A 27,965-nucleotide genomic window follows, 5' to 3' on the forward strand; every position below is an offset into this window, starting at 1 on the left:
AAGGTCCATATGCTGCAGGTGCGGCCTTAAAAAGACAAAAAACAAACAGAAAACCCTGAAGACTCCATTAAAATACTGTTAGAACAAATAAATGAGTTCAACAAAGTTTGAGGATACAAAATCAAGATACAGAAATTAGTTGCATTTCTATACACTAACAAAAAATTATCTGAAAGAGAAATTAAGAAAGCAATCCCATTCACAATAGCTTTAAGAAAAATAAAATATTTAGGAATAAATTTAACCAAGGAGGCAAAAGACCTATATACTGTAAACCATGACGGAGATTGTAAATACATAAAATGGAATACTACTTAGCTATAAAAAGTACAAGTTATACCATCTGCAGCAATGTAGATGCAAATAGAGACTCTCACACTAAGTCAAGTAAGTTAGAAAGACAAAGACAAATACCATATGATGTCATTTATATGTGGCATCTAAAATATAGCACAAATGGACTTATCTACAAAACAGAAACAGATGCACAGATATAGAGAAAAGACTTGTGGTTGCCAAGGAGTAAGGGGAGGGAGTGGGATGGATTGGGATTTGGGGGTTGATAGATGCAAACTATTACATTTAGAATGTATAAGCAATGAGGCCATACTATATAGCACAGGGAACTATATCCAATCTCTGGGATAGACCATGATGCAAGATAATATATACATGATTTGGTCACTTTGCTGTATAGCAGAAATTGGCACATTATAAATTAACTATACTTTAATTTTAAAAATGTAATCACACAAAATCTAACATCCATTCATGATAAAAACTCTTACCAAAGTAGGTATAATGAGAACATATCTTAACATAATGAAAGTCATTTATGACAAACCCACAGCCAATATAATACTCAACAGAGAAAAGCTAAAAGCCTTCCCACTAAAATCTGGAAAAAGACAAGGATGCCCACTCTTACCATTTTTATTCAACATAGTATTGGAAGATCTAGCCCAAGGGGATTTTAGACCACAAAACCCCCTGAAGAGACAAAGCAATCCTGAGAAAGAATTGGAGGAGCAACAATGTTTGATTCCAAGCTATACTACAAATCTATAGTAATTGAAACAGTATGGTACTAGCATAAAAATAGGCACATAGATCAGTGAAATGGAGTAGAGAGCATATACACAAAATCTCACAAATATAACAGACTAGTTTTTGTCACTGGAGCCAAGAACACACAATGGGGAAAGGACAGTCTCTTTAATAAATGGTACTGGGAAAACAGGAAAAGAACGAAACTAAATCCCTACCTCACACCACTCAGAAAAATTAACTTTAAATGTATCAAAGATTTAAATGTAAGACCTGAAAACATAAAACCCTTGAAGAAAACATAGGAGGAAAGATCCTTGACATTGGTCTCAGCAATAATTTCTTGGATAAGTCACCAACAGCACAGGCAACAAAAATTAAAATAAACAATCTGGTCTAAATTAAACTAAAAAGCTTCTCCACAACAAATGAAATAAGCAATAAATAGAAAAGAAAAGCCACAGAGTGGGAGAAAATAGTCATAAACCATATATCTGACTAAGGAGGCATATCCAAAATATATAAAGAACTCATACAACTCAATAGTAAAAAGGAAAATAATCTAATTTAAAATGGGCAAAGGGGAGGTCCCATCTTGGTTCAGTGGAAATGAATCCAACTAGGAACCATGAGGTTGCAGGTTTGATCCCTGGCCCCGCTCAGTGGGTTAAAGATCCGGTGTTGCCGTGAGCTGTGGTGTAGGTCGCAGATGCGGCTAGGATCTGGCGTTGTTGTGGCTGTGGCGTAGGCTGGCAGCTGTAGCTCCAATTGGACCCCTAGACTGGCAACCACCATTTGCCATGGGTGCAACCCTAAAAAGACAAATAGACAAAATAAAATAAAATAAAATAAAATGGACAAAGGACCTGCATAAGCATTTTTCCAAAGAAGACATACAAATGGCCAACAGGTATGTGAAATCATCAGGGAAATGCAAATCAAAACCACAATGTGATATCAACTTACCTGTTAGGAAGGCTGTTCGACAAAAATACAAGAGATAACAAATTTTGGCAAGGATGTGAAGAAAAGGAACCTTTGTGCACTTATGGTGGGCATGTAAATTGGTACAGATATTATGGAGAACACTATTGTGGTTCCTCAAAAAATAAAAATTGTACTACCATATTACCCAGCACTCCCACTTCTGTGTATATATCTGGAGGAATTAAAATCAGTGTTGCAAAGGGATATCTGTACCCCATGTTCACTGCAGCATTATTCACAATAGCCACGATATGGAAACAACTTAAGTTCCATCAATGGATTAAAGAGGATGTGAGATACACACACACACACAGACACAGGCACACCAAAAGATTGTACATATTTAAGAAAGCAATCCCACCATTTGTGACAACATGGATGGACCTTGAAGACATTATCTAATTGAGATAAGTCAGAGAAGGACAAATATTATATGATATCACTTATATGTGGAATCTAAAAAAACTGAACTTGTGAAAACAGATAGTAGAATGGTAGTCACCAGTGTTAGGGGGGTGAGGAATTGGAGAGAGGTTATTTAAAAGTACAAACTTAGGAGTTCTCGTCATGGCACAGCAGAAACAAATCCGACTAGGAACCATGAGGTTGCGGGTTCCATCTCTGGCCTCACTCAGTGGGTTAAGGATCCGGCGTTGTCCTGAGCTGAGGTGTAGGTCGCAGACATGGCTTAGATCCCGTGTTGCTGTGGCTGTGGCATAGACCGGCAGCTATAGCTCCAATTAGACCCCTAGCGTGGGAACCTCCATATGCCGTGGGTGCGGCCCTAAAGAGCATAAATAAATAAATAAAGTACAGACTTCAAACTAGTAGATAAATATGTTCTGAAAATGTAATATACAACATAACAGTTCTAGTCAACGATACTATTTTATAAACTTCAAAGTTACTAAGAGGATAAATTCTGTTTTCAACACAAAAAAGAAATGATTAAAATGTGACATAATAGAGGTGTTAGCTCACTTTACTGTAGTAATCATATTGCAATATATACATATATATATCAAATAATACATTTTACACCTTAAACTTACACAATTTTATGTCAGTTATATTTTAATATTTAAAAAGAAGTATTTTTCAAAATTTCTGTTTAGATCATTCATCCTGCACTGCTCACAAAACTTTCATAACTATTCATGGTTATCAAATGAAATTCAACTCCTTGGCTTGATATTCACGGCTCTCTGTGAATCTGCAATCTATTGCCAATATAGTTTTACACTTGCAAATTCCACTATTTCTCTTTCTGACCAGAAATCATAGCCAAATCAGACTATTCACCCTATACTCCCCATGTTTTTATTTTTGAAGTCCAGTCATTCCCATAAGTGGAAAAGTCTAGCTAAAAATTCAGCACTAGAGATGGCCAAGAAACACATGAAAAGATGTTCAACGTCACTCATGACTAGAGACATGCAAATCAAAACCACGATGAGGTACCACCTCACACCAGCCAGAATAGCCACCATCCAAAAGTCTACAAACAATAAGTGCTAGAGAGGGTGTGGAGAAAAAGGAACCCTAGTACACTGTTGGTGGGATTGTAAATGGGTGCAACCACTGTGGAAAACAGGATGGAGATTCCTCAGAAAACTAAACATAGAACTCCCATTGGATCCAGCAAGCCCACTCCTGGGCATCTATCCAGAGAAAACCACGACTCGCAAAGACACATGTACTCCGATGTTCACTGCAGCACTATTTACAATAGCCAAGACATGGAAACCACCTCAACGTCCATCGACAGAGGAGTGGATCCAGAAAAAGTGGTACATATACACAATGGAATATTACTCAGCCATTAAAAGGAAGGAAATACTGCCATTTTTAGCAACATGGATGGACCTAGAAAGTATCATGCTAAGTGAAGTCAGCCATCCAATGAGACACCAACATCCAAGGCTTTCACTGACATGTGGACTCTGAACAAAGGACAGACGGAACTTCTTTGCAGATCAGATGCTGACTCAAGACATTGAAAAACTTATGGTTTCCAAAGGAGACAGTTTGGGGGGTGGGGGGATGTGCCTGGGTTATGGGATGGAAATCCTTTGAAATTGGATTGTTATGATCATTATACAACTACAGATGTGATAAATTCCTTTGAGTAATAAAAAAATGGAAAAAAAAAGACTTAAGGCAATACTAATCAAGAGAGCAGTCAATTATATGGACATCCACCAGGGTGACTGATGAGCCCAGGGCATGGAAGAGGCCAGCCTAGGGAAAGGGCCCAGGCTGAGTCAAGATCCTCCAGGCTGCACTTCTGAGCATGTTTTACCTAAAACTAACCTGAGGCCTGGGGCCCAAGCATCCCAGAACCCAAAGGAAACAAGAGCTATAAATCTGTCTTTGGCAGCAGGGTGGAGGTTGAGTGAGCTGGCAGAGAAGCACAACCAAGGGATGCAGCCAAGGGATCGGGCTGCATGAGGAGTCAGCCAGCATGGGAGTGAAATGGGGCTGGCCCGCAAAATCCTGAACCCTACACCAAAGTAGAGCTCGGCCAAGTGCAGCAGAATCTGGGACGTGAGGCCATGGGCCTAGCTCAGTGTCACCAGTCTCTTCCTAAGTGGCTCTGAGCTGGATTAACGTCCAGGCCAGAGACTCAGCCCAGCATGTTGAACTCAGGAGGGCCCGGGGCTCTTCTCCAGCCTTCCCCCTCCTTGTGCAGATTCTGAACGTGCTACTGGAAGGGGAGATGGTCCCTTCCCAAAGCACTCCCTGCGATTTGGAATTGAGTCCTGGACAATAACTTCATTCACTTTCCAAGTTCCCTGCCTGCTCCCGGCCGCAGAAGTAGAAGCTGTGTGCCTGCAAGGCAAGCCAGTCTCCCTCCCTCTGTACTGGATCTTCTAGGAACTGGGAATCTGGAACCACACAAGCAGGAAGAGGCTGGGGGTTGGGGTTCAAACTGACTCACCTGTCACCAAGTCTCACCATCAGAACTGGGCCTGCAGCACTCATGGGAGCAGAGGGAGAAGACAGAGCTGCAGTCTATTCCCTAGGAAAATGAAGTCTGTTTTTTTTTCCCTCCCTGATTAGCATTTTTATTGCATCCCTCCTCTTTGCTCTGCCTGCTCATAATTAAATACTGCCCATGGTGAAAAGAAAAAATTCAGCACTAGATATGTCAGTTATATACAGAGAATGGAATGAGAAACATCTGGAATTCAGTAACACATATTCTAGTGTCTTTATTGAAGTGACTTAAAAAAGAATAAATTGATTTTTGGATAATATACTCAATCCATCTCAAAAAGACAACTGCCCTTTTTCAAATGTCTTCTATAGACTATTAGTGGAACTAAAGACATATTAGCTTGATAGTCACTCAATCACTGTGTTCCACCTATTCACATTATTTCCTGAGTTAAATGTAGACTAAAAACCAAGTCCTAAAAAAAAAAGTCCTCCATACCTTTTTAGTAAATGAAAATCACTGCTTCACAGTAACACACAAGAAAATCTCACTATAATGTTGTGAATGATTGAATAACAATGTACCAGACTTTAGAGATAATGATTTCATGTGAGAACATAAGCAGACACACCCCAACTTAAAATGGGCCGTATTCCCAAAGTTTGCAAAGAATTAAAGGTACATTCTTCCTTCGAAACAATGCCATAAAGGGTAGGTGGATAGTCTTCCAGGTAAGGCTACACAAGTCTTTATTTCTCATAATTTATCTGAATGACTGTAACCATTTTGGCAATGCATGAGCACTATTTCAACAACACTTTTCTTTAAGTGGACTTTTGTAGGCCAGCCTAAAAGCCATTTATAATACTACCTATGTGGAGAAAAGAATTATGACACAAGAGAAGGGGAAACTACACTATGAGGAATAATGTCTTCCCCACTATTTACTCTCTAACCCATACCCATGGCCATGAGCAAAACAATGAGCTGGTCATGAGCTCATATCTCTCAATTGATCCTGGTGGCTGGAATCCTTACAATGGAGAATCCTTATAGTCATCACATTAACCAAGAGATCACACTTACCATAAGTAATACTGAGACAACCTTGCCTCTTGACATGATACAAAAGGAAGTCATAGCATCACCTACCAAATATTTTTGATCATAACTTCAAAAGTCCAGTCCTGCCATGTGTTACAAATTCTACATTTCTACCTCAAAATGGAAAAGGATATTTTTCATTCCTCTGGATACTATAAGAAAATTACACTTGCTCCATTTTAGCTCAGGCCAGGCAGTCACGTGGCTAAGATATTAAGTATTCAGAGATTGAAGGATTACTATACATAAGTGTTCATGTACACAAAAGAAATGGATATGTGCCTAATTCTTACTTTAAAATGACCAAACACATGAAAAGCAATATATTATAGCAATGAACAACACATATTCTGGAACAGACAGTCTGTATTTCAGTCCTGGCTGTCGCTTTCTAACTGTGTGAGCTTTGACAAGTTACATGACCTCTTCATGTCATCATATTTTATCTGTGAAGCAGGAATAAGAAGAGCACCTAGCTAGCAGGTCTATTATAAGGGTTATATTAATTAGAATAATGCTTAGTACATAGTTATCTAAATATAAACTTTAAAGTAACATGATAGAATATGACAACTATAATTAAGAATAAAGTATTACACTAAGTTTCAAAAAATATAATCAGAGAGCAAAGGAGAGTGTCCAGTTTTAAGCAATGTCTGGAAAACCATATCATGTGAGCAGCATAGCTGAAAGTAATGGGAATTATTCTATAGACAAGAAAGCATGGGGTAGCTCTGAAAGCTGTTATGTGAAAAGGAAGCAAAAATGCTACAGGGGCCTAAAACTGGTAAGCATCAGAGGAAGGTGGACTCCTGTTCAATATAGGAAGCACTTTCCAATCCGTAGAGCTATATGCCTATGATAGCTGTGCAGTTTACCACTGGAGGGATTCAAACTGATAGGTCAATCAAAAAGAATAATGCAAGTGTGATTCTTGATCAAGGTAGGAGATTAGGACTTATACCTTCTCAAGTCCCATGTCTGGTTCTGAAATTTTAAGATTTGGTGATTTAATGGTAAAAGTATTAATGTATTATTTCCATAATAGAGATTATATATACATTGGACTATGAAATACACATACTTCAAATCACAATTGGCCTGAGACATACCCACTCAATATGTTCCCCACCTGTTCACATTATTTGCTGATTTAAAGTAAAATGAAAACCAAGTCCTTCATGTTTCTCTTAGTAACTTAATATTTACATGTGTAGCCATAGGTGCCAGTTTATTCTGAGATTAAGAAAACTGAGAAAATGTAGACACAAGGATTGACACCTTTAGTACACTGGCATCAAGTCAGGCTATGCAATAGTCCAACCATTTCCTTTTAAATTCACAGTATCTGCTTTTACCAATGCCACCACCATAAAAATCTTAAGGCAACAAAAAGGTGTTTATATGGTGTCATATAAATATAAGGCCTTGTGCCCAGTGTCTTTCATTTCCCCTTTTAGATATATACTCTTCACGCTGTTCTTAGTTTATCCCTTGTGATGTGCCTACACCTAGACCATGCTTTTACAATTAGTCCCCTTGCAAATCTACCCTGCTCAAACGGTCTTAATTAAAAGGCTCCAACTCTTTTCTTTGGGATCTTGACTGATACATATCTCAAATTTCAACAAATTTCAGTCAGACCTGGACAGAAGATCCATTTGGCATTTACTTGCTACTTAGGTTGATCCATCATAAAATCGCTTATATTCAACCATTTTGACCAGACAAATGGCCCTTTCATAATGGTCCAACTTAACACTATTCACACATACAGTTATCATTTGTTAATGGTCAAAATACTGAATCAGGAATCAGAAGTATAAGAAATGTATTTATTACATGAAGATGAAATTGTTCCCTGTAGCTTTTCTTTAAGAATATACAACTGGGAATTGGATAGGTGTTCTAGACCTGGCTCTACTATTAATCTGCTTTATGGTCTTAGAAAAATAAATTTCTTTTTCTGGAACTCAATTTCTTCATGCACAAAATGAAGGAATGGATGAGATTCTCTCTATGAGTTTTCCTATGTATACTATTCTAAAATTTCAGAATCCTGTATCCCTAACTATACTGTAAGTTCTTTGAAAACAAGGACTATGTCCCCAAAGTATTATCCAAAGTTTCCTTACATCAAAATCATCTGGGGCATTTGATAAAAATGCAAATTTTTAGGCACTATCCCCAGAGTTATTAAACCAAGATCTCCAGGTGTGTTTTAAATGCAGTGGTTCTCAACATTTCATAGGTGTAAGCATTTAAAACGTGATTTCAACTAAGTACTGGTCAGCAAACCACTGTTGATTGTTGAAGCTACTTGGTAGTCAACCCAGGTGATTTAATTCAATAAACCACTAAAGTTGGATAAGATAATGCAGCAAATGGATTTTTTCAACACAAAAGAACATAATTAAGAGGGTATGAAAACAAGCAAACAAAAAGAAGCAGCTGTTAAGTATCAGAGTTACCAGCATATATCATGTATTTTAAAGTTATATTTGTTTATTTCTAGCAAATACAAATACAATGCCAACCTTAATATTCAGAGTCAAACTTTTAGTAGTCTTATCCCTCCAAAGCATGGATTGCATTGGGCTTAGAAGAAAGTAAACCACTTTAAACGTTTTTGATACTCAGGTATTAAATACAAGCACTTGTTTCTGTTTTTTCAAGCAGAATGTCTTAGCCTCCTCTTTAATGTAATTATTAAAAAGCTTGAATGTCTCATTTTCTAAGCAACAACAGGACAAAAGGGCTTCACAGGCCAAGTTTCCAAGGACATGTTAATTCAGTTCTGTAGCCCTATGCTCCAATGATTATTATTGAAAATGCTGATAGAAGATGGAAATACTCAGAGTACATTAAGATAATCAACCCTGCAAACATAATTAGGAACAAATCCTAATGCTTCCAAGAAGATGGGCCAATAGCCAAATGTAAAACAACAACAAAACACTACCACAGAATAAAACACCCTATGTAGGAGTTACCATTGTGGCTCAGCAGGTTAAGAACCTAACATAGTATCCATGAGGATGTGGTTTGATTCCTGGCCTTGCTCAGTGGGTTAAGAAGCTGACATAGTATCCATGAGGATGTGGGTTTGATTCCTGGCCTTGCTCAGTGGGTTAAGAAGCTGACATAGTATCCATGAGGATGTGGGTTTGATTCCTGGCCTTTCTCAGTGGGTAAAGGATCCAGCATTACTTCAAGCTGTGGCATAGGCCACAGATGTGGCTCGGATCCAGTATGTTGCCTTGGCTGTGGCGTAGGCTTCAGTTGCAGCTCTGATTCATCCCCTAGCCAGGGAACTTCCATATGCTGCAGGTGCAGCCATTAAAAAAAGAAAAAAAGAAAAGAAAATACCCTATATAATACTGAAATATTTATGGGCTAGGGGGTCATTTCTAGTAATAATATTCCCTGAATGAGGCTGAGTTACAGGAACACTAGGAAACAAGGCTGACAAGATACATAGAAGCAGAATCATAATAAGCCATATAAATTCATGTTTGAACTTTAATCTAGGGATAATAGAAAGCCATTAAATATTTCTAAACAGGATAGATATGATGCAACATTCATTTTAGAAGAAATACTGGCTGCAAAGTGAAGGTTGGTTTGGATGGGAGCAAGACTTTAGGAAGTATGACCAATTAGAGACTCCTGCAGTAGTCCAAGTGGAAAACAACATTGGATTAAACTAGGACAGTGGCAGGAAAGTTGGAAAATGGTAGGTGAATCCAAGGATATGTGAAGAAGAAGAAATGACAGATCTTAGGGATTGATTCAATCTGCAAAGTGAAGGGTAGAAAACTGACACAAATGATTCCAATTTTCTGGCTTGAGCAATGGGGATGTGTGGTGGTAACACTGACTAAAATGAGGAAAAATGGAAGAGGAACATGTTATGTTTGTTGTTGTTTTAAAGGAGGGAGGGAGATGGAGATGATGAGACTACTTTGGACATGCTTAGTTTAAAGAGTTTATGGAATAGCCAAGTGGATATATTCAATAGTTTGACATAGAAGTCTGACATTCAAGAAGAGTTAGGAATGGTGAATGAGATAAGAGTCATTGGCAAATACATATAACATACACATTATACCAACAATGTCATGGGGATGGATGAAATCAATCAAGAGTCTATATGATAAAAAGGGAATCCAGAAAAAAAAGACAAAGAAAAACACTAACACTTGAGCAATAAACAAAAGAAAAGATTACTAAAGAAATTAGAAAAGATATTTATATTACAAAGGCCTTTGATATATCTGTGTAATATTGTAGAAAATATTGTAGAAAGCATAGCCATAAAACCAGGCATAGTATTTACTGTTGGTACTATGCCTAGCTTTCTTTTACTGGCCCAGTGAAGCCATCATTTATTTACTTCATAGTATTACCATCAGCTGAAGGGAACCCTCTAATTCTAAAATGCCTGGGAGGGTAGGCCTTCCTCCAGTCAGCCCACAGGCAATGACTGCCTGAGATGAAGCTATAAAATTCCAGGCCCCTTGCCTCAATGTGGGCCAAATCTGTAGTGCCATGGGGTCAAATGGAGACTACACTTCAAGTGAAATCACACATTTGCTTTACTTTTTACCCTTCCTTATCTCACTTTCCTGTACTTCTTACAAGTTTCTCTGAATAAATTATTTGCTTAAGAATCCTTGTCTCAGGCCCTACTTTTAGAGAACCTAATCTAAGAACCAGGGAATTACAGTGTCTGTGAAATCAAAGAAAGAACTATTCCTAATATATATATATATATATATGAAATTTTCCTAATAATAAATATATAATTTCCATAATATTACATTACATATAATTTCCATAATATTATATATAATATATATATATCATTCCATAATAAAAAGGAATTGAGGGAGGGAAAAGTCAACAATGTGCATGTTGCTGCTACCAAAGAAATTAACATAAGAACAGATAAATGTTCATTTTAGCAACAGAACCAACATTGGAAATTTTGGTTGCAAAAATTGCCTTACAGTCATGGGGCTGGAAGTCAGACAGCAGCAGTGGAGGAATGAGTGGGAGATGAGTAAGTAGAGACAATAAAGAAAACTGCTCCTTCAAGAAGTATGACTGTCAAGAAGAGGAAGATTTAAGGCACTATCTGGAGGGAAGACTTTTAAATTTAAGATGGGAGGTTTCTGATTCACATTTAAATGCTAATGGGACAGAGCCAATAAAAAAAAAGGACAGGTTGAAGATCTAGGATAGAAGAGAGACAATTGAGAGCAAATGGCTGGAGAGAACTGCTTTTAAGACATTATAAAGGAAATTAAAACATGGGCTATAAAGTTGCCCAAAAGGACCTTAGAGATCTCGTTCTACCTTGAGAGTCTGAGCTAATGATGTTTCGCCAAATACAATGCAATGTCTAAGTATCAGGGACCAGAGTACTTCAATTCACCTGGGAAAAAAATCAAAAACCTTGGTTGACTCCCTCACATCATATACAAAAATAAACTCGAAAGCAGCTAGGGAAAAGAAATAAGTAACATACAAGGGAACCCCAACAAGGTTATCGGCAGATTTTTCAGCAGAAACTCTACAGGCCAGAAGGGAGTGGCATGATATACTTAACGTGATGAAAGGAAAAAACCTCCAACAAAGATTACTCTACCCAGCAAGGCTCTCATTCAGATTTGAAGGAGAAAGCAAAGCCTTCACAGATAAGCAAAAGTTGAGAGAATTCAGCAACACTAAACCAGCTTTACAACAAATACTAAAGGAACTTCTCTAGGCAGAAAAGAAAACACAGCAACAGGAAACAAAAATTCCATAACTGACAAGGCTCACCAGTAAAGGTATATATACAGTAAAGATATGAAATCATCCAAGCACAATTATACCACCAAAATCAGAAACCATGAGAAGAGGTGGGTACAAATGCAGGACACTCGAGATGCACTTGCCATTAAGAGACCAACAACTTAAAACAATCTCATATACATAGAGACTCATATCGAAACTTCAGAATAACTGCAAACCAAACATCTAAAATTGATACACAAACAAGGAATCTCTGGAGAAAAAATATATCTCATAGTAAATAAGTGCATGATCCACCATGAAGGGGGTCATTTGACATCATTCTTGGAATGCTGAAGTCTTCTTAGGTCTGATTCTGATTTCCTCTCCATCAAAGAACTTATGAAAATTATAATTAAATAATGCCACTGTACAATTAAATAATACAGTTCTACAATTGTATTATTAATAACCATTTCTCTCCATGGTACAATGTAAAGTCTATAATGTCTTGTTTATCACATCACCTAGAACGGTGTAATGCCTATATTGAAGAATCAATTAGATGCAACAAATTGTGAGGACATATTTATATAGTTACACTGTTTTTTAACCAATTTATGTGTTTTATATTTTACTTATTTTCAGAGTGTATTATTTTTGTTATTCTTACAAGTTAAGCTATTCTTTTTATTATGCTATATAAAATATTTAATGGTATATAAGGCTTTCTTCTTTATAAATTTTAGTTGTACAATATACACAATTTTAATATAATGCTAATATTTAAAGAAAAATTGAAATGTAATAGATAATACTAAATAGTAAAGGTGAAAGCTATACAAAATAGGATAAAATATAGAATAAATTTCCTATTTGTCTCAGCATATTTTCCATTCCACTTCTCCAGAGGGAGTCACTTAATCTGTTTCTTAAGATCCATGATATAATAATCTGCGTGAATGTAATGGTGTTTAAATACATGTATTTTATTCTGTAAAAAAAATAAAAATTAAAAATAATTAATTAAGCTAACACAGGGACCAGTACATAAAGACAGAAAATACCTGAGTCCTTGATGCCATAACTGAATTATTGGATCAATTGACCCTAAGGCCTATTCTATCTCTGGACTTGCAGTTATGTAAACCAATAATGTTTAATATTTTCAAAGCCAGTTTGAATAGGGTTTCTGTTAATATCAATATTAAAGAGCCCAAACTTGCTTAGTTAACAAAAAAAATAAAAATAAAAAAAATAAACTCAAAATGGTTTAAAGAGCTAAATATAAGAAATGATAACAAAAAATACTAGAAGAGAACATAGGCAAAATATCCTCTGACATAAATTGTAGAAATATTTTCTTAGGTTAGTCTCCTAAGGCAAAATAAATAAAAGCAAAAATAAACAAATGGGACCTAATCAAACTTTAAAACTACTGCACGGCAAAGGCAACCATCGACAAAATGAAAAGACAACCTACAGAGTGGTAGAAAATATTTGCAAATGATGTAACCAACATGGGTTTAATTTGTGGAATACAAACAGCTCATGCAACTCAATATCCAAAAAAAGCAAAAGAAAACAACCCAATCAAAAAATGAGCAGGAGACCTATACAGACATTCTCCCAAAGAAGACATACAGATGGCCAAGAGGCACATGAAAAGATGCTCAACATCACTGATTATTAGAGAAATGCATATCAAAACTACAAGGAGGTACCACCTCACACCAGTCAGAATGGCCATCACCCAAAAGTCTACAAACAATAAATTCTGGAAAGGGTGTAGAGAAAAGGGAACCCTCCTACACTGTTGGTGGGAATGTAAATTGGTACAGCCACTGTGGAGAATAGGATGGAGGTTCATTAAAAAATTAAAAATAGTTACTATATGATCCAGCAATCCCACTTGTAGGCATATATCCAGAAAAGAGGAAAATTCTAATTGAAAAAGATGCATGCACTCCTATGTTCATAGCAGCACTATATACAATAGCCAAGACATGGGAACAACCTAAACGTATATCAACAGACAAATGGATAAAGAAAATGTGGTACATATACACAATGGAACGTTACTCAGCCATAAAAAAGAATGAAATAATGTCATTTGCAGCAACATGGATGAACCTAGAGATTATCATACTAAGTGAAGTATGTGAGACATATATATATAAAATCTAAAATATGACACAAATTAATCTATATATACAACAGGAACAGACTCACAGAGATAGAAAACAAACTCATAGTTAGCAAAGTGGAAAGGAAGGGGGAGGGATAAATTAGGAGTATGAGATTAACAGATGCATACTATTATATATAAAATAGATAATAGATATAAAATAGTTACTGTATATCACAGGAAACAATATTCAATATCTTGTAACAACTTGAAAGTAATCTCAAATATATACATCACTTTGCTGTACACCTGAAAGTAATACAATATTGTAACTGAACTATACTTCAATTTAAAATGAAGCTTTGGTCAAAGGAAATAATTTATCACAGTGTTCTTTTTTTTTTTTTTGAGGAGTTAAAGGTACTTACCCGCCAATATCCTGCTTCACAAAATCTCCAGGTTCTTGTCGTCTTGATTCCCCTTGGCCAGTTGTTCCAGGGAGAATATTAATCAGGAAGAGAAGCCCAAGGCTAATTATGCAGAATGGACTCGTTTGTGTGATTATCATCTTCCTGGGTACCAACTTGGAGAGACCTGTGAGTTCCATGTGCAGGGAAAGAGGAAGGGGAAAGGAGTAGAAGACAAAGGGAAGGAGGAAGAAGAGGTACAACAACAACAAAAAAAACCATTTTATTCAACTCTGTTAGAACCATTTAACTTCCCTAGTACACAGTTACTAAATGCTTAATGTGACAGTCTTCCTTCTCCAGTTCATCAATACCACCAAAATTCACTCCTTTTTCTTATTTATACCCATCCAACAGAGGGTTTACAGACTCTAAATGAGTAGTCAGAAGTCTTAGGTTACAATTCCATTTCTCCCTCTCTTCCTATGACTAGGTGAATCACAGAATTTCTCTCAGCCTCAGTTACCTCTTATAATCCAAGACCTTAAAATAATCTTGCAGGTCTTCATTTTATTTTCCACCAATCTTGTTTGATATTTTCCTAACACAAATGCCTTTTTCATGTGTAATTGTATAACACTGTAGAAAATTCTAGAATATTAAGACTTAGTCTCCTTACATCATTTTTGGGATTTATTCTCATCTTGATACAGTTAAGTAGTTTTCTGAAATATTAAAGGGCCTGGAGTAGGTGGTCTGTTTCCTCTGAATCAGGTTGAGAAAATGCTGAATGATGAGACATCATGATTCTTGAAAAAGAATGCAATGTTTTCCCATTAAGAAATATTTGAGGGCAAAGTCAGCCCCTTATAGTGGCCACAACACAAGAAGAAATCCAAGCCTAGTTTCTTGGTACATAAGTCCCTAAGTGGTCAACAAATTATACTGATGATAGAATCAGGTGATTTAGAGCTGCTTATATGTAAGACATGTTTATTAACTCTAACTGTTGGAAGTTTATCCAGGACATGGGGTTAAGAGATCAGTGTGAAGTGGCACTTGATTGCTATCTCTAAACCTTATGGCTTCTTTGAATCCAAGACACTGACCACCTGAAGGAGATCTAATTCTAACCCAGTACTATATTCGTTTTCAGTCATATATGTGGTTTAACTTTCAAAAGGAATAGAAGGATACCAAACTTTTTTCCCAAGGAAAGTTTATGCAAGAGACTAATATGTTAAAAGATACATGCTGAAGAGCCATTCCGTTCAATGAGAAGATGAAGAACAAAAGTCTTTGTAAATTGATCCTATCCCCAAGAAAGCATCCACTAGCTTCTACATAAGATTGACTCTTGAATCTGGTACAGGCACAGAAAACTTTGATACAAGAGAAGCTGGATCTCTGACGTAAGAAAATGTCCACATTATAGACAGAAATAGTCATAGTATAAGGTTGTATCACATAAACTTGCCAATATATGACAACTTTTGTTTCACAAAACAGCAATTTCCTATGTCCAATCTGATATATATGCTGTGCTATTCATGATTCATGAGCTATACAAGAGTTGATGGACATTTTAAAGAAATCAGCAGAAAAAGTACAGTTAAGAAAACCATAGCATATGAGTAAGAAAATATGGTGTGTGAGCAGACAACTCTGGGGCATGAGAAACAGCTGTGCTATGGGCAATAACTGTGATATATGCTCAAACATTCCCAGTGCTTTAGCAGACTCTAATGTTGAAAATCACATGACAAAGATTAATGTTTAGATGATCATTATTGATAATTACTCAACAGGAACAAAGAGACTTGGTACAGGATATGAAATATAATTGCAGAAATAATCCATGGAATATAGCACAGAACCATGATGCATGTTCCAAAAACATGAATGTCTAAGTAACAATCCTGGATTTAAGAGACTATGGCCATAGTATATGAGCAAATATGTCCACAGTATGTGTTCAACTATACTATTATAATATATGATTATTGTTTATGTTTCAATGACCATGGTAAACAAGCAGCAAACCTTCACACTTAGCATAGATGTCAATGACACAGAAGCAAATGCCCATGATTTAGAAGGAGGAAAATTATGATGCATAAGAAGACAACAATGTTATATGAATTCATGATTAAGATACATGTTCAAATAATAATTACGCATGAGAAGACATCCACTACATATAAAATGGATTGGACATAATTTGTGCCCTCCAACTACCATGACATTTTGTTAGCAAACAACATTATTATAATTCACATGAAGACATTTATGATAAAACATTTTGGCCATAGTATATGTCAGAAAACTACTGAACAATAAATAGAAGAAGGCATTTGGTACACATTTCATAAGATATTGCATGCGATCAAAAGAATACCACTAGACTCACACAACAATGTTAATTAATATTAATAAATTTTATAGTTAAAACAGTTGCTATGTGTTTTTATCACAATTAATTTTTAATTAAGGCAAATATGCCACTGGAACAGGCAGCCTTAGCAAGTTAGCAAATATGTACAAAACAGGACTCAACCCTTATATATATACAGAGCAATATGGCACATTAGCAGATATTAGCATTAAATGAACATAAATCCATATAAATGCTCAGATGACTATCAAACAAGAGGACAGTAGAAGAACACACACTCACAATTCTTCTGATAACCCTGATGAATTTTCAAGTGACCATAGTGCATAAACTGAAAACTATGACACTTGAATAAAGAGCCTTCAAACAAGATAAAGCATCTACGTAGCTGAAGACAACTATGGTATATGCTTAAACAACCAGGATGAATGTAAGAAGTATTTGGTATATTAGTCCTTAATCATGATGTGTGCATCATGATACAGGAATTAAACAACATGGTTTAGAAGTAGAAGGCCATGCTAGGGGAATAGATTGCTGTGGTGCAGGAACAGAGGCCATGGTCCAAGAGTAGGTAGACATGTTGAAAATTTTCTTAACCAGAGGACAGATGTAAGATAATTCCAGTATTAAAATGTACTATCCATAGTTCATTAACACACACTCATGACACATGCTCAAGCCACCATAATATGTGATTGAACAGCCAAAATAGCAAATGGTTACTCAACAAATTCACTCTGCTCAAGAGCTAAAGGAAGGTACAAGGAATGAACCAGAGGTAAATTGCTATTAGCTGATGACTTAACAAATTCATTTCTCCAACCTAGATCTCTCTTGCAACCCATATCTGCACTTAGATGTCTTAGAAGCATCTTAAACCATATTTGAGGTTCAGGGATACACACACACACACACAGAGACACACACACAGAGACCTGGTCCTCCTACGGTCTTTCTCACCTCAGGTAATGGTAACTCCACGCTTCCATTTACTCAGAGTAAAGACTCTGATGCCATTCTTGACTACACTTTTATTCTTATACCTGATATTCAATCTATAAACAAATCTCATGGGCATTCCATTCAAAAGGAAACATATCCATAGTAAAACTATTGGTCATCAGTTCTGATATGGCTCTGGCTTGTCCTCTCTTGCTGAGATCACCATTGTAAAAGCCTCTTAACTGGTCTCGCCACCTCTGCTCTTGCTCCCCTACCATCTGTTCTGTAAACAGCTGACAAAGTAAAATTATAAAGTTAAATCAGGAGTTCCCGTCGTGGTGCAGTGGTTAACGAATCCGACTAGGAACCATGAGGTTGCGGGTTCGGTCCCTGCCCTTGCTCAGTGGGTTAACGATCCGGCGTTGCTGTGAGCTGTGGTGTAGGTTGCAGACGCAGCTTGGATCCTGCATTGCTGTGGCTCTGGCGTAGGCCGGGGGGCTACAGCTCTGATTCAACCCCTGGCCTGGGAACCTCCATATGCTGCGGGAGTGGCCCAAAGAGATAGCAAAAAGACCAAAAAAAAAAAGTTAAATCAGGTATCTCCTCTGTTCAAAATCCTCAAATTCCTTCCCATTTTGAATGCCTCACTTTGACCTACAAGGACCTACCTGATCTTATCCCCAAATAGCTGGCTGACCTCTACTACCCTCCATTCTTAATCATTTCAGTCATATGGCCTCCTTGCTGCTCAGTGGATATGTCAGACATACTCCACCTCTAGAGCCTTTGTACCTGCTACTGCCTCTACCTTTAATATAATTCCACCCAATATCCAGATAGTTTATTCTTTCCCTCACTTCGGGTTTTTATTCAAATATCACCCTTTTCATTGAGGCTTTCTCTGACTACCTTATACTACTTCCTATGCAGTTGCCTGCTCTATTTTTCCTTCTTTGCACTTCTAGCATATATTTTATGGTTTCTATTATCGTCTGTTTCCCCAGTAGAATATAAGCTCAATGGGAACAAGGAAGTTTTCTTGTTTTATTTATAGATATATGCCCAATGCATACAAAAGTGCCTGATAAATAACTTGTCCTCAATAAATAGCTAATGAGTCTTACTTTTAAAAACTCACATCCCCAAATGAGGTAATATAGTATAAAGGATAGGGTGGAAGATGGGCCTTGGTATCCACTAGATTAAGAGTCTCCTTGACACTACCAAATATTAATCATGTTAGGCTTTAAAGACCTCCTTCTTCAATATAAAATGGGGATAATAATACTAATCCTATAAGAACTCTAAAGATTAAATAATATACATGAAATGCCTGGCTAAAGACCTGTTACCAGGATGAGTCTGCTGTCAGATCCTGTCCAAATACAAATTCATTTTATCACAAATATTTGAGCATCTACTATGTATACGGCACTAAGACAATACATTCTTCTATTAGAATTCCTAAAAATTCCTTACCAAAGTGCTTAGAAACTACAATATACTAATACTCTGCCCACCAACTACTCTGCTTGGATGCTATGAGGCACTATTTGCCAGAACTTTATCAGAATAGAGGTATCCCAAGTGCTGCTACCCAGATGCTACAAAGCCAACACTGCCATTTCTTTGCTTCAATTTGTCACCAGGTTTCATCAGAGGCCAGCTAATTCTACCCAGCCAAAAAGGATTGTCACTGTTAAAGGTTTCAGAGTCAGAAACATCCTAGTTCCAATCCTCTCTTACCCTGTTGTGACTGCCTGGTTAAATCCATCTCCTTGCCTGCAAATGAGTAGCTAAATATAGCTGGAGAAAAATCCATAATTATGCCTGACTAGTCTCTCTTTAAATTTTCCTCAACATATTTCAAATGTCCCATGATCCCTTTACATTTGCCAAACCAATTAACTCTCCCACTCTCTGAAACAACTATTTTTAAACTTTCTTTTCTCTCCTTAATTCTGCAGTAACTCTTCTCCAAGAATCTCAACAAATGGCTTTGCTTCTTATTTTCTAAGAAAAAAAAAAAAAACAATCAGAAGACTTAATCTTCCTAATATCAATTACACCTGAATCTCAGCCATATACTTTACCTTTCCCTTGTTACCAGAGGTGTCTAATCCTATCTAATGCTATCCCTTCTACAGGTGCCTGGATCCCATTCCTTGTCTCCTGCTCAAGGATTTTACTTCAGTGATTTTATCTTTCCCACACTTGTCAGTTTTCCCATATGTGCTGGCTCATTCCCTGCAGCATAAAAAAAATGATGTAACACCAAGGCCAAAGAAAGCCCTCTCTTGACATGAAACCCCCCTCTAACTCTTCCCTAATTTCTCTGCTTCCCTTTATGGTAACTCATTTCAACAACTTTAATATCAGTATCTCAGCTCCCTCACTTACCGCATTCGGATACTACTTAACACCAATCATGTATTTTTACCTCTCACTCCAACTAAATCACTCTTATTGTTCATCCCAAACTTAAGAAGCACCATCTATGTACCAGGCACTCTTTTAGGTGCTGGGAGTACAGGAGTGAACAAAACAGACCAAAAGGAAATCAATGAAGAGAGAAAAAAAATAGATCTAGAGCTCTTCTCTCTCAAATACCTCACACCAAATCCATTCACAGCCAACCCATATCTACGCCTTGATTTATCTCTTCCACACTCTATAACCAAACTATTAGCTTATCCTGTTGACTTCAAAACAGATTCAGACTCTAACCACTTCTCAGTATATCTAATGACCACAAGTTTATCTAAACCATCATCTCTCACTCCCATGACTACAATGAACGGCCCCCTAATTTGTCTCTCCCCTTCCTCTCCTGGCCCCTACAGACCCTTATCTGTACAGTAGCCAGAGTGAGCTTTCAAAAGTATAAGTCACATCATATCACCCCATTCTCGAATTTTTCAGTGGATTTTCATTGGATCCAAAGTGCTTGTCATGACCTATAAGGATTTACTTGATTTGACCACTGGCTACCTATGACTCTCACCTCCTTTTACTTTCACTCTCAACTATTCATATCATCTTAAACTGATTTTTCTGCTGTTCCTCGAAAACATCCAGCACGCTCCTGCCTTAGGGGCTTTGCACTTGCTCTTCTATCATAAATGCTCTTCTTCAGTTTGGCTCACTCCTGCACTTTCTTTGGGATTCTAGTTCCATGTCACTGTCTCAGAGAGACTTTCCCTAATCACTACTGTCTAAAACTGCATGTTATTTCCTGATCTTTCTCTATCCCATTACCTAATACTATTTTTCTTATAGGATATAGCATTACCTAAAATTACATTATATATTTATTTTTTTCCCCACTAAATATAAGCTTCATTACAAAAGAGACCTTATCTCTATTTCTGAGCCATAGAACAGTGTTTGACATATGATAGCTATTCAGTAAAATATTTGTTGAAAAAGAGAGTGAATGCTTTCAGGAGTTCATGCCACACTACTGTAGGCATTCTTTCCTTCTCAGAGATATATTCTCAAAACTATCTTTCCCTTCTAAAACCATTCCTTCATGCCTTTCAATCCTTCACTTCATGGAAAACAAATGTTCCTGTGTCCTCAACCTCTTAACAGAAAACTGTCTCCTCCCTGCATTAAATAAATTGGGTTTATGTCAAAGACACTACTTCATTAACTTTCCTCTAAGTGTGGCATGTGCATATTCCCACACATTATGTAAGTGATAGACAGGAACAGAATTATCTTATTTCTTTAATACCAGGTTGAAACTATTCTTTCCTGTGTGTACATACTTCTTGTCATTTGAGGTTCATGCCATCTATCTGTATCACCCCCTGCCTTCATTAGTCTTACATCAACTTCCTTACAGCCTCCCAATATGGATTCAAAAACAGTGCTCAGCTCACACTTCTTATGTCCTTCCACCATCTTCAGTATTTCATTGTTGGTGTTGATAAAGTATCTATCTATCCTACTTTAGCAATCTATGCCCATAGCCACACTCTCTGTTTCTTATGTATATCTGCTCCATAATTACATAAAAATCTTAAGGTACAGTTTAATTTCTAAATTTATTCTGTAATTCTTCTAGTTTTTAAACTATCACTTCTATTTCACTTGCTCTTTGAAATTAGTGTTCCTGTCTATCAATCATTCCATTGTCTCCTATTCTCTTGGGCTTGCCTAGTGCTACTTTCTTTCATTCAAAGGCTGGATCCAATAGTAAAGCACATATTACTCTTTCACCAGAACCTTGCATATATGACTCCACTGTATTTGCCCAGAAATACTTCCTTGTATCAATCAACAACAACAACAAAATCTGTGTTCTCTTTGACTAGTAAATGCTGCAGAAAAAAATTCCACAGTCATGCAAAGCAATCTCACAACAAATGTTTCCAATGCCAGAACCATTCAATCCTTTGATTTGTCATACATCAGCCCTCTCCACACCACTCTTTTCAACTGTTTTCTCTAAACTTTTGTGATTCATCTCAGGTTGCCTATTCAAGGAAATTTATAATGATTCTTAGTAAAAAGTCAAGATGATCAGGAAAGACAAAGTATCTATAGCAGATACTAAAAGTGCCTCATGCATATCCCCTTGGATCTCTTATCAGTTTCCTATATACTGACTCTGCTGTTCCTCCTCTCCCAAAAAAGAATCATTTGTTTGTCTGAGGACTGGCTGCCTTCAGGTTGCTGAAACCCACTTCTGTCTGTTAAAATTGAGAATCAAAAGTGTCTGGGAATTTGAGTCCCCAAACCTGGGCAGTCCTTAACCAGGAGTGAAAGGTACAGAGGTACAAATACTGCAGGTCCCTGATGGGGACAATGCTGAAGTGTGACCCACACTGTCTCCATGAAACTTCACTTGACAGCATCCTCGCTTAGCTTCCTTCCCTTCCTTGCCCCACTCTCCACTCCTCTATTGGTTTTTCCTGAGAATATTTCCTAATAAACCACTTTCACATGAATCCTATTCTCAAAGTCTGCTTCTATAGAGCCAAATTTAAGACATCAGCCCTGCTTCAGTCTATGAAAAAATGTTCACTTTTATATTTACCCTTACTTTCTCATTTGTTCATTTCATAAAACAAGGTTAACCTGTCCCCTTTAAGGATAATCCATTAATCTAAGCTCCTGATCTCATCAGCTCCCTTCCCCTCCATTGACTGTCCTACTCCTACTTGCCTATATCTTAAAATCTCTCCTCTGTAATGAATCCTTTCTCTTAGACTATAAACATAAGGAAGTTTCTCCCATCCTAAAAAATATTCTATTGATATGCTCCGTTCTAGTTATGTTCTTTCCTTTCTTGTCAATCAAGCTTCTTGGATGAATAATTTGTAATTGTTAACTCCTTCTTACTTACCTTCTATTCATTCTTTTATCAACTACATTCTGCCTTCTTCCATGATTTTGCTGAAACTATATACTATGTCAGTGATCACCAATAATGTTGGTATTAAAAATACAACCCACACTTTAGAGCACCTGTTGGATTGAACATCCTTTCTCGTTTTCTATTTTCTTTTTCTCTTCTTTTTTGCTTTTATTTAATTTTTTGATAGCACTGACCACAACTTCCTTCTCTGAAATTCCTTGGACTCCATGTTACCATCCTAATTATACAACACCTCTGTCTATTTCTAATCCATTTCCTTTGGGGGCTTCTGTGTGGATATCTCTAATATTGGGGGTTCCCTGGCTCTGGAGAAATACAGTTCAAGACATATCTCTTCTCAATTTCCCATTAACAGAGGTAGATAGCAACAAAACAGTGAGAGGATGGGTGTTCGATTGTTAAAAGTAATGGAAAACAGACAAAATTCAATGTCTAAAAGGAAATTTAATTATATACATTACTGTTAAGAATAAATTAAGATAAACTACACAACACATGTTCCATCCCTTAAAATAGAATGTATAGATCCAAAACTGTTAGGAAAGGTAAGCTAATGTCCCATAAATGCCATAACTTAGAAACCTAAAGCCTGAATTAGCCAAAAATGTATGTGGAAATATGCATTTTGTACTGTACTGTTCTTTGAAGCATATACAGGTATAGATACTATTCTTCCCCATCCCTACTAATAGCAGTGACTCATTAGACTTTTTACTTTCAATAACACTACTTCAGAATAAATAAAATAAGAACTTAGAAGTAAAAGATAAATGAAAAAAATTGAGTTGTTGAGGTAAATTAACATATCACTCAGTTCACAACATATTAAGTGGAAAAAAATGAAGACATATTCAAACACCATAATTAATACAACTGGTAAACATTAATCGACATTTGTTCTCTAAATAACATATAACAGTACTTATTTACAAGTACCATTTCAAGGAAAATTTTTAAAAGTAAAACTATAAAACAAAACTTTATTTTTGGTGGGATGAACCTAGAGCTGGACACATAGATAAATTCAACACCTTTAATTAAACAAAAGAGAATGTAAAATATCTCAAGAAAATAAAATAAAAACAAGAACCCAAGGAAAAGTTAGAGAAAAAAATAGAATTACACAACCAAGTTGTGGTTTTGACTATATCAAAGAGCAAGGGAGACATAAAACAAGAAATACATTCTTCATTACCTGGATATAATATGGATAACTATGTAGAAAATACTATATAATCAAATAAATTATTATAATTTGTAAGAGAGTTTATCAAGATAGATAGATATAAAATTAACATCCATAAATCAATGGAATTTTAAAGATAAATAATTATATACTGAATTTTCTAAAATTATATCCATAATAGAATAAAATTAAGAAGTACTTAGGTCTAGGAATAAATCTAGTAGATGATGTACAAAACCTCCATAGGATAAAAGTATAGAATTTTATCGAGAGATGATCTAAATAAATTCATAAATACTACTTTAAATAATATTTTCAAGATATCAATATTGCTCAATTTATTTTTTGATTGATTGCTCAAGCATGATAAGCTAATTCTAAAATTTATACGAAAATTCAAAGGGCCAAGAATAGCTTTTTGAAGTCTTGAAGACTAAGATTAAAGGACTTTGATCCACTGATAAGAAGACTGTTTTTAAAAATTTTAATTGTGGTAGAAGCATATTGATGCTAGGAAAAGCAAAGAGAATTTAAAAGAGAATTCAGAAACAAATCCAGGCATATTTGGACACTTGATTTGCGACTGAAGTAGTATTGAAGAATTGTATGGTAAATACAGGATTTTCAATAAATGGTTCTAGGACAATTCATTATTTTTATACCTCATATGACAATTAATTGGAACTTTACCCATAACATACAAAATTTTATTACAGGTGGGTTGAAAATCTTAATATGAAAGCCCAAATTATAAAGATTATATAATAGGAGAGAACTTCACAAATTTGGAGAAAGTATTTTTAAACATATATAAAGTGCTAAACTAACCATGACAGAAACAGTTGTTAGAGTATATTAAAATTTGGAACTCTGTTCATCAAAAGATGCAAGATAAAGAATAAAGAACAAGCATAGAAAGGTATAGTCTTTTCACATACCACATTTATATCTGCTAAAGAAACACTGTCCAAAATATATGAAGAATTCCTACAACACAGTAAGAAAAAGAGAGAAAATCCAATAGCAAAAAATGGACAAAAGACTTGAAGAGGTACTTCACAAAAGAGAACTCAGCATTGTCATTACATTAAGAAAAGATGCTTACTTCATTACTAATCACAGAAATGAAAATTATACCTTCATTGACAAAAGTTTTAAGGTCTCATAACACCAAGTTTTTTTTTGGCAAGGATATGAAGCAACAGGAATTCTCCTACACTGCTGGTGGGAGTATAAAACATTGTAACCTCCTTGGAGAACAGTTTGGCATTAGATTGCAAATTTGATGATATACATACCCATGAGCTACCATTTCCACTGTTAGATATGTACATTAAAAAAAAAAAACTTACGTACAAATGCACCAGAATAACCATAAATGTAAAGGAATGTTTATAGCAACATTGTTCCAAAAACAGAACAACCTGGATGTCCATCTTAAAATAAAATGGATAAATCATGATATATTCATACAATGGAATACCATACAACAACAAAATAGTAAGTACCATTACATGCATCACCTTGGATACATATCATAAACTTAATGTTAAGCAAAGGAACAAGGAAACACCGTATGATTCCATTCATACAAAATTCAAAAAGAGTCTAACTAAACTATATTTGGATATATATGATAGAGCTATAAAGTAAAAGAAGTGAGATCATGATAGCGATTACTTATAGTGAGGAAAGAAAACGTTGAGATGGGAAATATTTTCATTACAGGCTTCAAGAGTACCCACAACTTTGTAGATCTTGACTTGGATAGTGGTTGTACAGATATTTACTTAATACTTATAATCATTAAACTTATAATTATTCTTAAGCAGTATGTTCCATTATATGATATTTCCATATATGTGTTATATCTAATATCTCATATTTTTAAAATTAAAATTCATAAAATAAGTCATATGCCAGGTGAACGGTAAAAATTTCAGAATGTTGATTATATTGATATATTTATTTTAAAATTTAGTCTTAAGATTGATTCAAGAAATGTAATTAAAGTGATGAGGCACCACTCCATCTATCAAATAAAATATTTTTAAATGGTAAACAATTTTGTTGAAGATAGGACAAGACAGGAATTATATATATTATATATATATATATATATATATATATATATATATATATATCTGCTAATGAGAACATAAATCTATGCAACCTTCCTCGAAAACAATCTAGAAGCATGAATAAAAAGCCTATTTTACCACATCTTCCTGATCCAACCATCTATCAGTGGACATTTGGGTTGATTCCATGTCTTGGCTATTGTGAATAGAGCTGCAATGAACATGCGGGTGCATGTGTCTTTTTTAAGTAGAGTTTTGTCTGGATATATGCCCAAGAGCGGGATTGCTGGGTCATATGGTAGTTTTATGTATAGTTTTTTAAGGTATCTCCATAGTGTTCTCGATAGTGGTTGTACCAGCTTCCATTCCCACCAACACTGCAGGAGGGTTCCCTTTTCTCCACACCCCCTCCAGCATTTGTTATTTGTGGACTTATGAATGACGGCCATTCTGACGGGTGTGAGGTGATATCTCATGGCAGTTTGGGTTTGCCTTTCTCTAATCGTCAGGGATGTTGAGCATTGTTTCAAGTGCTTGTTGGCCATCTGTATATCTTCCTTGGAGAAATGTCTATTCAGGTCCTTTGCTCATCTTTCAATTGGGTTGTTGGCTTTTTTGCTGTTGATATGCACAATGGAATACTACTTGGCCATAAAAAGGAACAAAATAATGCCATTTGCAGCAACATGGATGGAACTAGAGACTCTCATCCTGAGTGAGGTCAGTCAGAAAGAGAAAGACAAATACCATATGATATCAATTATATCTGAAATCTAACATATGGCACAAAGGAACCTTTCCACAGAAAAGAAAATCATGGACTTAGAGAATAGACTTGTGGTTGCCAAGGGGGAAGGGGAGGGAGTGGGAGGGAGTGGGAGCTTGGGGTTAATGGATTCAGAATGTTGCTTTTGGGATGGATTAGCAATGGGATTCTGCTGTGTAGCACTGGGAACTCTGTCTAGTCAGTCATGATGGAACACATCATGTGAGAAAAAAGAATGTATACATGTATGTGTAACTGGGTCACCATGCTGTGCAGTAGGAAAAAAATATATATATATATATATAAAGAAATTTTAAAAAGCCTATTTTTAAAAAATATACTAACTCTGTAACTCTACTTCTAGGAATCTACTGGAAAAAAATCAGAGATGCAAAAATATTTATATTCAAAATGAGTAGACAGCACAGAGAAGCAGAGAATCCATGATGTTATGAATAGTATGAAGTCATTCAACCATAGAATATGTCATAATAGTGCTGGATCACACAAATATAGAATGGTGATTATTCAGGTAAATGTTACATGTGGTTTAAAAATACTGAAATAGGGAGTGCCCATTGTGGCTCAGTGGAAAATGAATCCCACTAGTATCTATGAGGATGCAGGTTTGATCCCTGGCCTCACTCAGTGGGTTAAGGATCCGGTGTTGCCCTGAGCTGTGGTGTAGGTTGCAGACACATGGCTTAGATCCTGCACTGCTGTGGCTGTGGCATAGGCCAGCAGCTGCAGCTCTGATTCGACCCCTAGCCTGAGAGCTTCCATATGCCACATGTGTGGCCATAAAAAT

The 27,965-nt window shown here is 36.1% G+C and overlaps 1 protein-coding gene across 1 annotated transcript in view; it reads right to left on the reverse strand.

Annotated features, from left to right (window-relative positions):
• GABRA3 (gamma-aminobutyric acid type A receptor subunit alpha3) overlaps positions 1-27,965 on the reverse strand; it is a 218,160-nt gene that overhangs the window by 129,064 nt on the left and 61,131 nt on the right. Inside the window, exon 2 of the mRNA XM_047765626.1 lies at positions 14,417-14,582. Coding sequence (XP_047621582.1) covers positions 14,417-14,556 — 140 coding nt within the window. The 5' untranslated portion in view covers positions 14,557-14,582. The remainder of the gene's footprint in view (positions 1-14,416; positions 14,583-27,965) is intronic.

The sequence above is a fragment of the Phacochoerus africanus genome, chromosome X (assembly GCF_016906955.1).
Source record: "Phacochoerus africanus isolate WHEZ1 chromosome X, ROS_Pafr_v1, whole genome shotgun sequence".
Lineage (NCBI taxonomy): Eukaryota > Metazoa > Chordata > Mammalia > Artiodactyla > Suidae > Phacochoerus > Phacochoerus africanus.